General features: G+C 36.3%; 1 protein-coding gene across 2 annotated transcripts in view; it reads right to left on the bottom strand.

The window, feature by feature from the left end:
• bs (serum response factor blistered) overlaps positions 1 to 17,537 on the bottom strand; it is a 311,048-nt gene that overhangs the window by 272,400 nt on the left and 21,111 nt on the right. For both annotated transcript variants that reach the window (XM_073076805.1, XM_073076806.1), the window contains exon 2: positions 602 to 844. In XM_073076805.1, coding sequence (XP_072932906.1) covers positions 602 to 844 — 243 coding nt within the window. The remainder of the gene's footprint in view (positions 1 to 601; positions 845 to 17,537) is intronic.

Below are 17,537 nucleotides of genomic sequence, written 5' to 3'. Positions count from 1 at the left end.
TCCGTCATTTTGTACATTCACTCCGGCGTCTGTTTTTATCAGAATGTATCTGTCAATTTCGATATGCAATCGCTTATGTGCAACTTTCGGGTATCATTAACAGTAATTCCACGAAAATACGTTGCGTAAAATGCGTAGGAACCCGTTTTCGATAACCGCTCAAATCCTCAAAAATTAAGCCGTCAATTACGAAAAAAAAATACCCGAGAGCTACTTATTTACAAAAATAACAACAAAATACTTTATTGCCTTTATAAATGTATATTACTCTTCTTATCGATTTAATTTACAAGCTTACCTAGAACGTGACTATCCCGATAGTCTAATCGATGCCTCCGGACGGTATCTGGAGCTATCGATATCGACGCCAATTAAATAGCAAAACGGGATTACTCTAGTGCCATCTGAACTACCGTTGTGGATGGTGCGACATGTGGGGGTGAGATAGATGGGCGTGGGAGTAGGGCTGCCCTAGGGAGCCGATGGGGAGGGGTGAGGGGCAGGGCGGGTGCTGGTGGTGGTACTGCTGTATCGGCGACGAGGCCAGTGGGTGGTGATCTATGGGATACTGCGCGGAGCCCGCGTACGCCAATTGCCTCACCTTCATATCCTCGTCAACTACGTTATACGTGAGCTCGGTTTCCTCGAAGCCGGTGGCCGCCATCCGCTGCTCGCTGGTGGTGGGCGGGTCGGGCGAGTTGAGGCAGGTCTGTATGAGCCGCTTGCCCGAGTCCGACGTGATCATCGGCTGCAACTTCCGCGTCGCGAACGTATACACGTGCCCGGTCTCGGACGCGACTAGTAGCATCACTTGTGTACCCGTCAGGGTCGAAAGCTCGTATGCCTGGAAATAATTAACACAATATTAGTCCACCTCTTGGCGGTTCGAAACAATATATCAACAGTTATACTTATAAGTTTTGTGAACATTTGTATGAATAGCTAACATACGTATCGGTTTTGTTAACCGTATTATTATTATATCATATATGTTAATATATCCCTTAACTATGATTATTATGGAAACTAATTTGTTTACTTCAAAATAACCATACACCCTAGTACCCTTAAAAGAAATTGACTCGTCGACTAACGCACTAGGTAAAAATATATTAAGTTCCAAGTTCTACATCATCAGCAAAGACCAGATCAAAATAACATAGCCCTTCAAATAAATAAATGGAAACAAACAGTCCACCAACAATCGCGTAGTATCCCTGAATTGTCAGAAATGTCAGAATAGGCATGTCCTTCCATGGCCGACCTTTCACCTCTCCCACGCCCCGTAATTCGTAAGCAAACCACACGTTTCGGGAGCGAGATCACTCTCACGGCACTCTTTGTGTGCCGAGGGAATTATCACACCCACAAGCGCCACCTACACAACGAACCAATTTACATGTGCCGACGACACACACCGAATTCGACCTCAGACCTCCGATATACAGGTCTCTAGAGTGGACATGGCCGTTTTTAGTTTTAGGAAACGGTAACGTGAGCGATATTTGGTTCTGATATCGATATGGGAAACGGTTTTCTTATATCGATATTAGAAGCACAGTTTTTTACCTATGTAGAGTAGAATGATATGGAAAACCATTTTCTATTCTTTCATTCATTCTTTCACTTGTTTTGACATTTATACAATTTAATTCGTTCCGTCTCTATCTAATCTATGATTGTCGAAAGTCAAAAAGAAAATTTTATTTTACTTTTATTTTGTCATTTAAGTTATATACATTCAATATGGTAATATATCGATATGGTACCGATATATATTAATAAAAACGGTTTTGAAACGATATCGGAACTTGCCTACTCTAGCGTCATTGATGGTCCGACAAACAAAATTGCGGTAGCTCTTGACGCCCAAATTGACGCTAAGCGCAACGCACACGCGGGTAGTGGGTAGTGGGTGTATGGCTTTTAATGACGATTTCGAATTCAATCTCGATACTAATTTGCGTTGCGTAATTCGCTGAGATTTTACGTCTCGCAAACAATTACGTTGTAATGACTGTTGTTATGATTGTGAAGCGTTGTGTGCGATTTTTAATTTAATAGCAATGCAGATGTTTTTAAATTATATCTTGATGTTTATATTTATTTTTACGTATGTAACATAGTAATATAACTACACATATAGGAAGTATTAATGTCACTAGCGTGTAAATAATGTGACCTACTTAAAAAGGACGAGTAATTACTATACCTAATACATTTTTTTATAATGTACAAAACACAAAGGGTTCTACCACCTTCATACATACTATTCCTACACCCCTTTTTCCTAAATAAAGTATATTAAGATTTCCTTTACAATATTTTTACCATTCAATATATCATCACGTACATGGTAAAACCAGTAAACCAATTTTAAATTAATCTAGTGTCAAGTATCGAAGTGGAAACAAAACAATTAACCACATGACTGTGTTTAACCTTAGTTTATTAATGACTTTAATGACATGCGTAAAAACATCGGTAATAGCTTGCATACATTACGATTGCATCTGCATATCATGTGCATAGTTTAAAATACAAGAACCCGGGGTTTTCTGTCTTACGAAGATATTTGTCTTATTCATTGCAATTTATTAAGAGTATTATTAGTAAAACAAACAAATTACAACGTAATGGAAAAATAACTTAACGTAACACCGAGTAATATTGGTTTCCAGTCCACCTTATAGTACAATTACTATTGTTAATGCCGACCATGGTCATTTGTGACCAACTTCATATACAATAGAATCTTCCAGAAGTCAATCACAGGTACGTTGCCTTCATACAAACAGGGACTTAAAGTCAAACACAGATGCTTTGCTACTCCTGAGGACTAAGACCTCATATGTCAGTCGGCCAGCTGTAGTGATGTCGCAGGCTCTCGTGTTATTGAAAGGCGTCTTGATGGAATGAGGGCTTTATTATAACTAACTTAATATTACTCTAAACCTATCTTATATTAGTTATAATATAAGATAGGTTTAGGGCAATATTAAGTTAAGGCGTTAGCCTTAGCTCCACACTACACCTTATACACACCGGGGCTTATTTAAAAAAAATATTAATATTAAGTATTCTATTCTATTCTATATTTTTTATAATATAGGAGTAGAAGACGAGCATGCAGTCCACCTAATGGTAAGTGGCTACTGCCGCCCATGGACATCTGTAATCAACCTCAGATAGAATTAGATATTCCTACCTGAGGTCGGCCACAGATGCGCCGCTACCCCTGAGGACTAAGCTGGAACGCCTCGGAAAAGTCTGTCTCCCTTAGATACCACACCCTTCAAACCGGAACACAGGAGCGCCTAACACTGCTGTTATTAGATAGAAATAGGTGTGGCGGTGGTGCCGCCGGAGTCGAACCACAAAGGGTTCTACCACCTTCAAAAATTATAAATTATAATTTTTTTTTCAGCATCAGCAGCATACAGCATCGACACCCTTCCAGCGAAGAGCAAGAACTTTTTGACGCTTTAATGCCCGGATCGAAATATACTAGCTCTACCAGCTTTCAATTAAATCATGACTAACTTTTTATTAAGGGTTCCTTACTCAATACTGCCTACAGCATCATAGTGCAGTATAACCACGCCAATAAAATCATACGCACAGGCGAGTTAGATCGTCCGATTACAATTACAGCATTACAACCGAACCGCGGCCTCAATCCCAAGGGTTACTAGAACCAAAATGTCAACCGGCAGAATATAGTCAAGCGCGGGTCGGGCTCCCAAAAGAAGTGTTCCGTACTTGTTCACAAAAGCGCAAAAGGTTTTTTATATGTGAATTTTAATTCAAATGGAATTTACTTAAAACTGATTAATATTTAATCGATTCTATTACATGCTACATACAATATTACAAATTTTAGGCTGTCTTAGGAAATCGAACTGTAGAGTTTTTCTTGTTTATTTCCAAGAAGTTAAACCGACACCAAATACAATTTAATCCTATCAAAAAGTTTATCAATATAAAAATAAAAGCAGAAGACCTTTCTAAACTTTACTAAACTACAGTTTTTGGAAACTTACAGCTTGACCGATGCACACTAAACCACATCTATTTTTCTATTTCAATTTAGATACGGAACGCCAAATCGATCAATCATTTATCTATATGGACCATTCAAATACGATATTTGAAACCACATTGAAGATCATAGAATAAGGGTATTATGTATTGTTACGGTTGGTATGATAACGTTGGTAAAGGTCATCTGATTTGCTAATTTTAAGCCCCAAATGCTACATCATCAACAACCCATTACTGTCCCACTGCTGGGCACGGGTCTCCTCTCATAATGAGAAGGATTAGGCCATAGTCCACCGCGCTGGCCAAGTGCGTATTGCTAGACTTCACATACCTTTGAGATTTTCTTTTTTTTTTAAATGCATTCAGGTATGCAGGTTTCCTCACGATGTTTTCCTTCACCGTTTAGCAAATGATAATTAATTTCTAATACGCACATAACTTTGAAAAATCAGAGGTGCGTGCCTGGGATTTGAACCTCGGACCCCTCGATCAAGAGGCCGGGTTTCTTAACCCCTAGGGTGATAGCCTAGCCTAGATGCTACATGTATTAATGCAATTATAAACGTCATTATTTTGTTTATAGTTATGCGTGCACATAACCCTACTATTAAATAAGTGATAGCCTAGAGATTAGAAACTCAGCCACTCGACGAGGATTTGGAAGTTCGAATGCCAAGATACCCAGGCTGGCGCGTATGATTTTTAAAAGGTTATGGGTACGTATACTACAAATCAAATATTTGCCCGAGAGTTCTTAAAAGAGTTGCCTTTTCACTTGGCCAGTGCGATGGACTATGGCCTACGACCCTGTTCATTCTCAATCTGCTCAGGAGAAGCGTGCCCAACAGTGAAGAAGTTATGGTTAGACGACGATAAAAAACGAAATGTATTAGTTAAAATGCCATAAACGTAATCACTAATGAGAGAAAAATCTTTATGATGTAATGTTTAGACCGAAATAATATATCATGAGAACATTATTAAAGATGTAGTAAAATAACATAAGTTACAAAATTTATTACTAAAACATACATAAATTATCTATATATTTTCTTTGCATCGTCACCAACCCTATTTATAAGCATCGCCAGTAAAATCGCAATTGGTTTCAGACTTCACTTTAACACCTCGGCGTGATTGCGAATCCATCTAAATTTGCCAAAAAAATATAAAGGCACATTTCATAAAGGTTTACAAGTGGGCGCAGAGTGTGTCAGGGCGGTTATGTCACCGATATAACCGATACACCCGATATTCTCTCGAAAGCTGTCAATGGCGCTGAATAATTGATTAACCAATTATCGATTCTGCACCGAACGCCCCAGATCGTAAGATTGCGTTTCATTTGCAATTAAAACGGAGACATCGCACCCTACTGCACTCGCCTTGTCACCGATCAATAAGATGATTGATGGTAAGGCAGTAATTAGCAACTCTACTCCTTGCGTCCGTCACACGAACAATACGCTGTGTTGACGATCACCTCGCGCGACTCTCGTCTTTATGACACTCAAAATAAACTCTGTGTTAACCGAAAGATATCTGTTAATAAGCAACAGTGCCGAAATTGACAATTACAAATGTACGTTTAATGAGCTTTGTTGTTAAATATGATTAACGAGGCCCCGGAGAAATTTCCGCACGTTCGCAAAAATATCCAAAAAAATATCATTTCCCATTGTTAGGGCGAAAATTTACAGAACGGCCACCAATCATACGAGCACTTGAAGGAATCCTTTGATCACCACAATGACTTTCTTAAACACTTAAAAAGTCAAAGTGCAAAAGATAACGAATTATCATATTAAGTCATTAGCGAAAGGGAACAATTATGTGCTTAAATGTCATTATTGTGAGTGAAAGATGGCCACCGTTAGGGATGCAACAATATATCGAATGATCGATAACAGCAACCCTATTAATATTGGTACAAAACTTTGCATGATGTTGCCATATATAAAAAATAACATATTGATATCGAAAATGAACATTTAAAATTTTATATATTAATGAGTACAACTAGATAAGGGAAGAAAACAGTTTTCATAGAATATTTTGTAAAAGTCTTGAATTATCGTTATATCGATAAAATTGCTTATAAATTTTAAACTTATTCGGTATATCATTATTTTAGGCTTTCGGCATAAACATCGATATTCTTATCGATAATTTCAGCAACGTACCTAGTCACCGTATACTTAAATACTTGGTGTAACGATTGAAGTGATTGACAGATTATATTCATTTTCTGACGAACGTTAAGTTTGGTGTTACGCGTTTATGGACGGTAAAAAGATAAAATAAGAAAGTTGTTCGTGAGTGTATGTGTATAAAATTAAGATCGCAATTGATAAGATTATCAGATATCAATCGAGAAATTGAAAAATAAATTGTTTTTTTTTACTATAGAAATATCTACACAATTAAATAAAATTGAAGTGTCAATCTGATATTTCGAACTTTTGTGTATTTAAATATATATTTTCTATTGATTGATTCTATATATTATCTATTTTACTGGCTTCATCAATCTTCATAGTAAAACTTCAATCGTCGTCAGTTATTTATCACTTCGCAAGGTGTTCCTTTAAAGAGAAGAAACGTCGGAAGAAACTCCGTAACACATTTCTTAAAATAACTTTCATATACGAGTACAATGACATATTTAAGCTAACACAATATTGGGAGGTGGTGCTTCTTTAGACAACACCTTTCAACCTATACTGAACTTTATCACGCTTAAAATATCAACAAATATTTTTGCCTAAAATTCTTTAAGTTTCAAATATGTCATTCCACTTCTCATAGGAAAGTAATTAATTTCTATCTCTACTCGTACTAATACCTATACCGATCAATTCTGATGACGCAATCTAATCCGTTAATGAAATAAATTAGACGTGTTCTGATTGACAGATAGCTCCTTAAAGCTTGCGAAATGGGTGGCAAGTGATCCAATTATGTCTACCCAACAGGTGCTGTGGAATCCGATAAACTTGTTAGGTTGCGCGTACGCAAATCTTGTACCGAAAATCGCATTTGATTTGTACTTGTTTGCCAGTGCAAACGAATAATGTGCGACTATTCTAATATGTATCAACGTAGATTTGCCTTTAAAGGAAGATTTCTCAAACGTCTCGTAATATATGCATTGTAAAGGAATACCAGAACAGATGCTTCTAAACATGGTTTAGATTTAGTTTATCTGTCAGTTAAGCCGTTTTATTAAGAAGATTGTTATCGACGTAGAAATAAGAAATTACCTGCTGCCGTTTTTCTACCCTACTTTACTATTAGATGAATGTTCTAAAACTAAAACAGATTAAAAAGATTTTGCTAAGTACGAAGCTAAAAAATGCATGTAAAAGACAAAATAACATTACTTTTTATAGACAACAAAAAATCCCATATTCTTATAAACATCAATTTGAGAACCTCCTTTTTGTCAAACCTTGAAGGCAATTTCTAAAATTCAAAATTAATGTACCTTCTTTTAATCAATAGTTTTCAGACACACAACCTTGTAATCACAAATAAAAAAAAATAACCTCGAGCACCTGTCAAAAATGAGCATTATTACGCACATTGAACTGGTGTGTTCACTTTTACAAATTTAATCATCACGAGATAAGTAGGTCTACCAGAGATACGCCTGTCATAATTAATACTTTTACATCAAAAGCAATTTGGCTTTACTAAAGGCCGTTCTACCACAGATGCTGGTGTTCAATTGCTGCGACATATTTTTGATTGTTGGGAACAAGCACATGATGCTATAGGTATTTTTTGTGACTTGTCTAAAGCTTTTGATTGTGTTGATCATAAAACCTTATTGTTAAAATTACAATATTATGGTATTCAGGGAAATTCTCTAAAGTTGATAAATTCTTATTTAAACAATAGAGTCCAACGAGTGCAAGTAAATGGAGCATTATCAGCAGGTTCTAATATTAAAATAGGTGTACCTCAGGGCTCCATCCTAGGTCCGTTTCTATTTTTAGTTTATATAAATGATTTGCCAAATGTAGTAAAGGATTTATCTGAGGTTGTTTTGTTTGCTGATGACACTTCCTTGGTGTTTAGAGTAAAACGACAATCACAGGATACGAACGATATTAATGAAACTCTTTGCTTGATTCAGAACTGGTTTGATGCAAACAACCTACTCTTAAATTCTAATAAAACTAAATGTATTAAATTTATGCTACCAAATGTAAGGAGTACGGGGATGAATGTCGCTCTAAATGGTGAGACTTTGCAATTCGTCAATGAAACTGTTTTCTTGGGGATTACCATTGATTCTAAACTCCAGTGGGGTCCCCACATCTCTGCTTTGTCCAGCAGACTTAGTACTGCAGCTTTTGCAGTCAGAAGAATTAGACAGTTAACAGACATACCCACTGCCAGACTTGTCTATTTCAGTTACTTTCACAGCATTATGTCTTATGGCATTCTACTGTGGGGCAGTGCTGCTGACATAGACTCTATATTTACTATTCAAAAAAGAGCAATAAGGTCAATATATAGTCTGCGGCGTGGTGAGTCCCTAAGAGAACTGTTTCCCACTATTAATATATTGACGGTGCATAGTCAATACATTTATGAAAATATTATGTATGTAAGAAAACACACTGATATGTTTGAAAAAAATAGTAACCACCATAACTTTAATACCAGAAATAGAAATAAATTAGCAATTCCTAAACATAGATTATGTAAGGTGGCTAGATCTTTCGTGGGCAACTGTATTCGCTACTACAATAAAATACCCGACCACATTTTGAATCTCACAGAAAAAAAGTTTAAACATGTCGTTAAACTAACGCTATGTAAAAAAGCGTACTATAAAGTAAGTGATTATTTGACTGACAAAACGGTGTGGTCTGAATTAGCTCCAGCTCCACATGTACCATTACGTTAAGTTAACATTGTCAAAAACATTTTTTTTTTTTTTAAAAAGATGTGTGTTATGGAGTTTCTTTCGCCGCTTCTTCTCCATAACGAAACACCTTGTGAAGTGGTGGTAGTTGCTTTGACATTCAAAAAGTGATCTGTAAAGAACCTATTTTGAATAAAAAATTTTGATTTGATTTGATTTGATTACTCAATCCTGATTGTGACAAAACCGCAATGACAACATATTACATGTAACAGATATCACATACGATTGTGTGATAATTAAATTGTCTATAAACTTTCATTGGTTTACGATTTTTAAAGATTAGCACATAAACAAAGGGACAATAATTCAACTTATAATTTTTACAGCGGCAGCCTTAATTTGCTCATGATTTAGTATCGTAGGAATAGTGATAGCTCGAAACTCGGCGTCTAGATTCGAATCCAATTTTACATCAGATTTTTCAATGTGTGTATTTGCAGTGTGTGTGTGTGTATTAGGTATTACATCAAGACTGGTTCAAACGATGTTGGAAACATCGTAAGTAGCAACAGAATAGCAAGAGCAACTAAACCTGTATACTTAAGATTTCTTAAAAAAGTGTGAGTGTGAGAACTCTGCCAATACACACTTGGCCAGCGCAGTACTGGCTTACACCATATTACTTAGGCATATGATAGACAATTTAAAAACGCATCTGACCAAATGACCATAGACAACGCTTTCTTCTTAAAAAGGCCAGAATCTCACGCACTACAACACAAAAGCATCTCACCATACAGCCGTTTAAATCATCTAAATCAACAAAAACTGCCCAGAGAGTTGCTACCAGCCCGCGAATCCCTGTACCTACACTACCAACAGTACGTTACTACAGAACAGTAGTCGAGTAGTATTTAAGCGGTGACTCAGACTTCAAACCAGTTCGGATACACGTATCGTGAGTTGATAAAAATGGTCTGCAAGTGCATTTCTTCAATGCGCTTTCGCGGTAACGGCCGTGTCTGAACACCGACGAGGAGCTAGAAGCGATTGGGTCAAAAACAAACGCAGTTACTAAAGCTCAGTTATTAAAAATGGTCTCATAAACAGAGTTCAAGAAAGAGATCTAAATAATGAATTCAGACTCTTCTGAGTTCTGGATTTGCTGTCTTTGCGCTTGAGAATATTTCACGTCAAGGAAATCTGATGTGGGTTATGTAGCACGTGTGAGTTATGTGTAACTGGTTAACAAACCACATGAGTTATAAATAACTCAGTAATATAAAATGATTTATTATAATAATAGAAAAAAAAACATTGTGCTAAATGAAACTTCTTACATAGGAAATTGGACCAAATCCATCCACAATTTTACAGATTAGTATTCCCTCTTCACAAAAATTTAGGTGGATCTTTAATCACCATTATTGCGATTAAATATGCGATTTTCTAGACGGGAAAGTAACAACCAACACTTATTGAATTACAACGCGATAAAATAGTTCACCGTGAAACGTTTACCACGTCTCAGTGAAACAACGTTGTACTTACGTAAAAACGGTTAAAAATTCCAGCGACGACATGCCAAAGATCTCGTCAACCCACATAAATTAAATTGAAGCGCCCGTCTTTGATTTAAAGTTTTAATTGCATTATGAAGTGGCGATGGGGCATGCACCCGCCTAAAGGTGGTAACATACTATTGAAACGCCACACTAACCGAGCCCGACACAACGTGTCGTGTGATGAGTCAAATCAAGTCTACATTATACATTCAACCCAACTTAAAAAAGACGGGTGCTATAAGTTTAAGTATGTATCTGTAACATCTCCTCCATCCATCCTCCACCCTCTTAAACAATTGCATAGTTTTCATTTTTATGATTAAAGAAAACCTGGTTAGCTGTTGAAAGGTTTTCAGCACTTTTCCAAGTTGATCTTTTATTGGCATTGAGAGATATTTAATACGGTTCTTATCCATGACCACAATCATACCTACCTATTATGAACTTCGGGGAAATTATATGATTCTGGTGAAAGAAAATACATAGATTTGATTTGACTCAAAACGCGTCGCGTTTCATCGGTAAGTGACGTTTCAATAGTATGTTTCCGCCTTAAATGTTAGCGGGTGCATCGCCCTACATGCGCCGACAATTACGTCAAATTGATTTAATTACAACTGTGGTTATATCGAAAAATATAATTAAATAATATTTATCCAGCAATTACTGGTACTTCACTAAAATATAAATACCCCACACATACAATTATCAAGCAACGCACCTCTAATTTTTGCGAGTTATTAAAAATATAAATTAATTGTCACTTATTTTTATGGCGAAGGAAAACGTCGTGAAATACGAAGGGAAGCGAAGCAGTAATGGGTTGATCATGTGACATTTTTTTATATACAATATGTATGTAACCCTATAAGACAAGGATAGCAACATACGTAAATTCTTTATTTATTAATAAAATAATAATAAAACACACCTACTATTGTCATCAAACAGAAAATAGTTTTTCTACCGTTAAAAAGTAAGTTAACGTTACTAGTCTATTGAAGCGATTACCATAATTTTTCGATATAAACTTTCGTTGTAACCGGAGTTCGCTTCCAGCTTCTCCAGTACCTCAATAAACAAGATCGTAACATATCAAACTACAACCCTTTGAGCTAATACCGATCTGCTCGGCATTCTGACAATGTGGTTATAGGCCGAGAGCCTGGTGATTAAATTAAGCTACAAATCTAGATAAGAAGTCTAGGTGAGACATTCTTCACCTTAGTTTACTTTAAAATTTAAATATACCCAGCCTAGAAATCCAGGCAAGGAATGTAAGTAAGTAGAAACCTTCGTAACTTATGGTTATTTCATTCGATTCCATTAATTTCGTCAAGATCCATCTACGATCATTTTTATTTAAATTACCTTCCATCTATTTTTTTTCGTAGTAAAGAGCATATGACAAAATAGTTTTTGTACTAAATAAGTAAATTAAGAATCTAGCCTTCTATTCTGAGATATCTGCTTTTATTCCTCTAAACTATCATAAAATAATCCACTTCTTTAGAGTTAATCCACATCTTTAAAGTTCTCACAAAACACCACTCCAAACTTTATCATTCCCAAAATCCACAACCCACTGCATATTCCACACCGGGCTCTCAGCCTACGCTATGATCGGCGGGCGATGAAAACGGCACTTTTTGCCAGATGAGATACAGAGTCCGATAGCAGGATAGCTAATAGCTCTATAAACTAGATAATCATCTCGTTGGCGCTGGGAAACATTCGCCACGAAGCCGCGACGTTCAGTAAAAATGAGATGTTCTTAGAACTGTTTACATGACAATACTGATACGGTGTTGAGTTACACTTGTTTGATACAATTTGGAGAAAGAAGTGGCAAACTTTTCTAATCTAATACCTACTCACGTGGCGCAACTGTCACCATACTGATCTGTCACTTAGGGTTCCGTATTTATTTGATTATCATTACCAATCCATTGGCACTGCTGGGCACAGAAGCAGAGTAACACGGACTTAAATCATAGCTTACCACGCTAACAATTTACGGATTGGAAAACCTCTTTTAAACCTTTGACAACATTTTTTAAAGTATTCATACGAATACAGGTCTCTTCACGATGTTTTCCTTCAGGGTCAAATCAATAGATATTTTTTACATGCTCATAACTTCGCAAAATCAGTTGCATTCCTAGGATTCGTCCTTATCTCAAATGTACTTCCTGACATGTAAATAATAAATATTAATTTCTACTCCGTTCTAACCTGCTTTCAAAGTGCTAGTATCTTTTGTGTCCATGGCACCCAAGTCCTATAAACCGATGAGTATAGGAAGCATTATTACCTTATTCAATAATCACATTTGCAAAAATTTCTCCTCAATACATTTTCACAAATGTTATTCGCAATTCGTAAACGGTTACTCACGTGTGAGCGGTTTGACAGACGTACGTATTCGCCACATTCGATTTAAGTTTTCAGTGTGCCTTTCTCGTTCCCTTTCTTTTTGTTTTTTATATTTGTTTTAAGTCAATTACAGTTAACAACGTAGACTTGGAAAAAGCCATGACCTACAAATACGAGAATAAGATTGTGGAGACACTGCCGTCACCTCATAGATTATATTATTTTTACAGTTTAAAAAGTTTTTCACAATAAATATATAGATCTTTTGAGTTTTTCTACAGGAGAAAATATCTTTTGATGTATTTTTGTTTTTATGTGAAGTATATTTAATATAAGTAGGAACATAAAATCATTAAAAAAATAAGGTATTATAGTAGCTTAACGTACAGATCGGTGTGTCGCTATTGCCATCACACTGTTACTACTTATACTACTACATACTTTTGTGCTGCTAAAAGTTCCTAAAACACCCCAAGTAACAACCTAACCTTATCTAGAGTTGATTACAAATGTCTATGGGTGGCCACTTACCATTAGGTTGACTGCTCGTCTGCCACCTATAGTTATAACTACCCAAGCAATGTTCGTGCCCTACTCCGCAAGTAAAAACGTTTACGATAAATGTTTACGAAAGTTTAACCGTGCTAAAATTACGACAATATCGTTTAGTTAAACGGAATGACCACATTAACCACCCCTTACCGTTGGTGGTCATTACCGAGTGACCATCCAATATCGCATTATTGACCTGAGCTATAGAGTTATTAAACAAAATTGCACAGTTTTACGCGTAAATTAGTGAAAACGTGGTATTATCCAATAAAATTAAAATGTAATAAAACCGGCATTGTGCTTAAGAGACATCATCTTCACCGGAATTGGCGGGTGTGTGTATTATTATATTATTATTAGTCCTTTATTGCGAATTTTATGTCCCCTCTCAGTGGAGTCTTCCGCGAACAGTTCTGCGCGTGATTCTTCAGTGTTGCCAGCCATGGTTTGCGAAATAACAGGACACTGATAAAATTATTAATAGTAAAAATAAAAATAAAAACTTACGTAACGATTACGGTCTTAATTTCTTTATTGCCTATATTTCGACATAGTTATATGGATCGTGGTCACTGCGAAATTGCGGTGGCGTGGAATACCAGTTGAAAACTAGTGGTACATTAATCTATCGACAGTACGTCTAGCAATATTTATATTTTTACCCGCGTTTAGTTATAGATACCTTACGTACTGGAGCCTTAACTGATACTTGTTTATAACTTATCATTTATTTACACCTATTTTATATGCGAATAGATATACTGAATGTTAACTTGTCATAATGTAAACATTCCAAAGTAGGAAAGTAGTCGATGTCGATCGAATTTTTACACTATGTTGCAATCCTATAACAGGGTGTTTTAACTTTATTAAATCCTCAGATTAACCTGATATTTAATGTTTACATAGGACATGGCATTATTCATGTCGTCATTCAAAATAAATAAATTTCCCCGATAATGGGAAATCTGCAACATCACAATGGCAACACCGAACTAAAGGCTGACGCACAGGACAGGCGTGCAATTAAGCTCTGTTTACCGGGCATTAATTTTTGGCAATAAAAGGGGAGCACGCCCGAAATGTGCGGTACGCATGCGCGTGGGAACACGCGGTGGCTTTGTGCACCATTGTACTTGCAATTAGCAGTTTTTTCGATCGCCCACTTGTCGTTGAAATGTCGCATCGCGTAATGCGTTGTCCCAAATGCTTTCCGACAATTTGGGGCCGATGTGCACGCGGTGTTGCTACCCGGTGACGTGGCGGCTAGGATTTCAACATCAACCCTTTATTGTCCCATTGCTGGGCAGGGGTCTTCTCTCAGAATGAGAAGGATTAGGCTATAGTGCACCGTGCTGCCAACTACGGATTAGTAGACTTTACATACCTTTGAAAGCTTTTTCTCAGGTATTCAGATTTCCTCACGTTAACTTTGAAAAATCAGAGGACCTGCGATTTGAACCTCGAACCCGTCGATCAAGAGACCCGTTTCCTTACCACTTAGTTACCACTGCTTACTAGGATTGCTAGGATTTTTAGACGATAATAAAAAAAGAAATATCCCAAATCCTTTACTACAATTTGGAGTTGCTTCGCATTTACGAATTTACTTTGACAAGGCTATTAGGGTTTTTAGAAGTCATTAAAAAGATATATTGATAATGATATAATCACCCGCTGAGACTTTTAACCGCTCTTCTCTTTTGGGGACATATTCGAACCGGTGTAGTACAGACAAAATGTTGTAACTGACAACTCGTAAGTAAGGACACTTATAATAATAACTGAGATAAGAAAAGTTCAGAACAAGCTAATGACGAACAAAGTGTTTGAAAGGTGTGGTAAAACAGACACATGTGATAATCTAACGCAGTCAGGGTATTGCCTGTACGCATCATAAATATCAAATCACTAAATGATGACTACAGCCAATCTGTGAAACGAAAATAAAATAAAGATGTAACATATGTTACACACATACTAGTAAAACAGAGAATCAATGCATAATAAAAAAAAAGAAAAAAAAACGCAGTTAGGGTTAGCAACGCATCAGAAGCTGAGCTCTATCACGCCAATACTGTATTGTTAGTTATAATGTTCATGGGGCCTCACTATCCACTTAGCATCAAAAATACTGTAAACAATGCTACTTAAATTTCACAAAAACCCGGCTCGGATAACAAACAAATACAAAAAAATACCCTTTCAACACCCTTAAAATACGGAAGGAAACGATCGCTTTACTAAAATTCAATAATAAGATCCTGTTTATATGTTCAATAGTAGAAAATACAACGGACGTCCAAAACCCTGCAATAAAACATTGCATGAACTGAAGTAATTACACGAATCGTTCATAACTACGTAATTACACAAACATTATTTATACAATTCTTCACTATTATGCTATAAATTTACACATATGTATCTACAAAAACCGATGATCGGTGATTTTACTAGTTTTTATGTGTAATTTGAACATTATACTACAATTATAATTTTAATAACAAAAATTATACTGATACAGACATTATTGAAGCCAATTTAGGAATTACGATTTAAAATTAATTTTAACATTAAAAAATATTTTTACATTGTTTTAATTTTTATTTTAATTTGAAATATATGTGTGAATAATATTTTTTTATAATATAGGAGTAGCAGACAAGCACGCAGTCCACCTGATCGTAAGTGGCTACTGCCGCCAATGGACATTTGTATTCAACCCCAGATAGGATTAGATATTTCTACCTGAAGTCAGCCACAGATGCGCCGTTAACCCTGAGGCCTAAAAGCTGGAACGCCTCGGAAAAGTGTGTCTCCCTTACCAGACCCTTGAAAACGGAACACAGCAGCGCCTAACACTGCTGTTATTAGGCAGAAGTAGGTCTGGCGGTTGTGCCGCCGGAGTCGAACCACAAAGGGTTCTACCACCTTTAAAATATGGTTCTGTTTTACATAAAAGATTATAAGTGGTAAACTTTTAAGTTCCTACATATAAAATATATTACTATACCCTGTAGAACATATTATTTAAACGTAATAAATATAATTATACTGAATTACCTTTGCAAATAATTAAAAAAGTTACAAATAGGGTCCTATTTATCATCGTCGTGCCAAGTATATTTTGTCTGACACGGCCCGTGACGTGTTATGCTACATACAAATATGTACAATTGTACAGACACATTGATATAGAAGATATTATTCTATCTACCACAGTATCTAACGCGTTACATGTCTACAGCTAATATAAATGCACTTTTATTATATTAAAAGGGTAAGTGCACTCACACGGTACCATTTCATATATTTTTTACATTTTAACACATTACAAACCGGCCGCAAGAAATTAATATCTAATGATGGCCCGTAACCGGCGCGGTACAATTTGAATGGCGTTTACGTCATTAAGGACAGATGCCAGCGCTGATAATGAAATGCAAACTGTACTTATGACTTGAAATTCAACTCGTTATACATACTTTACAACCTCGGGAATATTACGGGGAACATTAGCGGTACTTAGGGCCGACGTTAGAATGAAGAATGGCTGTAATCTTTTTGAAACTACGCGTATGAAGGGTTCATCGATGAATATTTTGTTGTAGATGACGTTAAGCTTGACTTGCAAACGACCAGACACTTTTTATTATAGAAGTAACAAATGAATGCAGTCCACCTGAACATAAGTGGTTACTAGCGTCCATGGACATCTGTAATCAACTTCATCTATACTAATATCATAAGGAGGAAAACTTTGTTTGTTTGTTTGTAATTAATAGGCTCAAAAACTACTGGACCGATTTTAAAAATTCACCATTCGAAAGCTACATTATCCACGAGTAACATAGGCTTTATTTTATATGAAATATATTTGACAAATAGATTTTGAGGTGGTACAAAGTTTGCCGGGTCAGCTAGTATAAGATATAAGTTCTACCTTTAGTGAGCCACAAAAGCATTGCTACCCCTGACAACATTGAAATATGTCGTATGAATGTCTTACCGCACCACATCCTTGTAACCATGACGCTAAAGCCTTAAGCGCGGTAAAGGCAGCGTTAATCACTACTGGTGCTCTGGTTTGAAAATCACATTCTACAACTTTCCAC

This window comes from Epargyreus clarus, unplaced genomic scaffold, assembly GCF_041222505.1.
Source record: "Epargyreus clarus isolate Ecla_fem2 unplaced genomic scaffold, WU_Ecla_fem_2.2 ptg000009l, whole genome shotgun sequence".
Taxonomy (NCBI): Eukaryota; Metazoa; Arthropoda; class Insecta; order Lepidoptera; family Hesperiidae; genus Epargyreus; species Epargyreus clarus.
The sequence above is the reverse complement of the archived record's forward strand: the minus strand, read 5'-3'. Positions and strand labels throughout refer to the sequence as shown.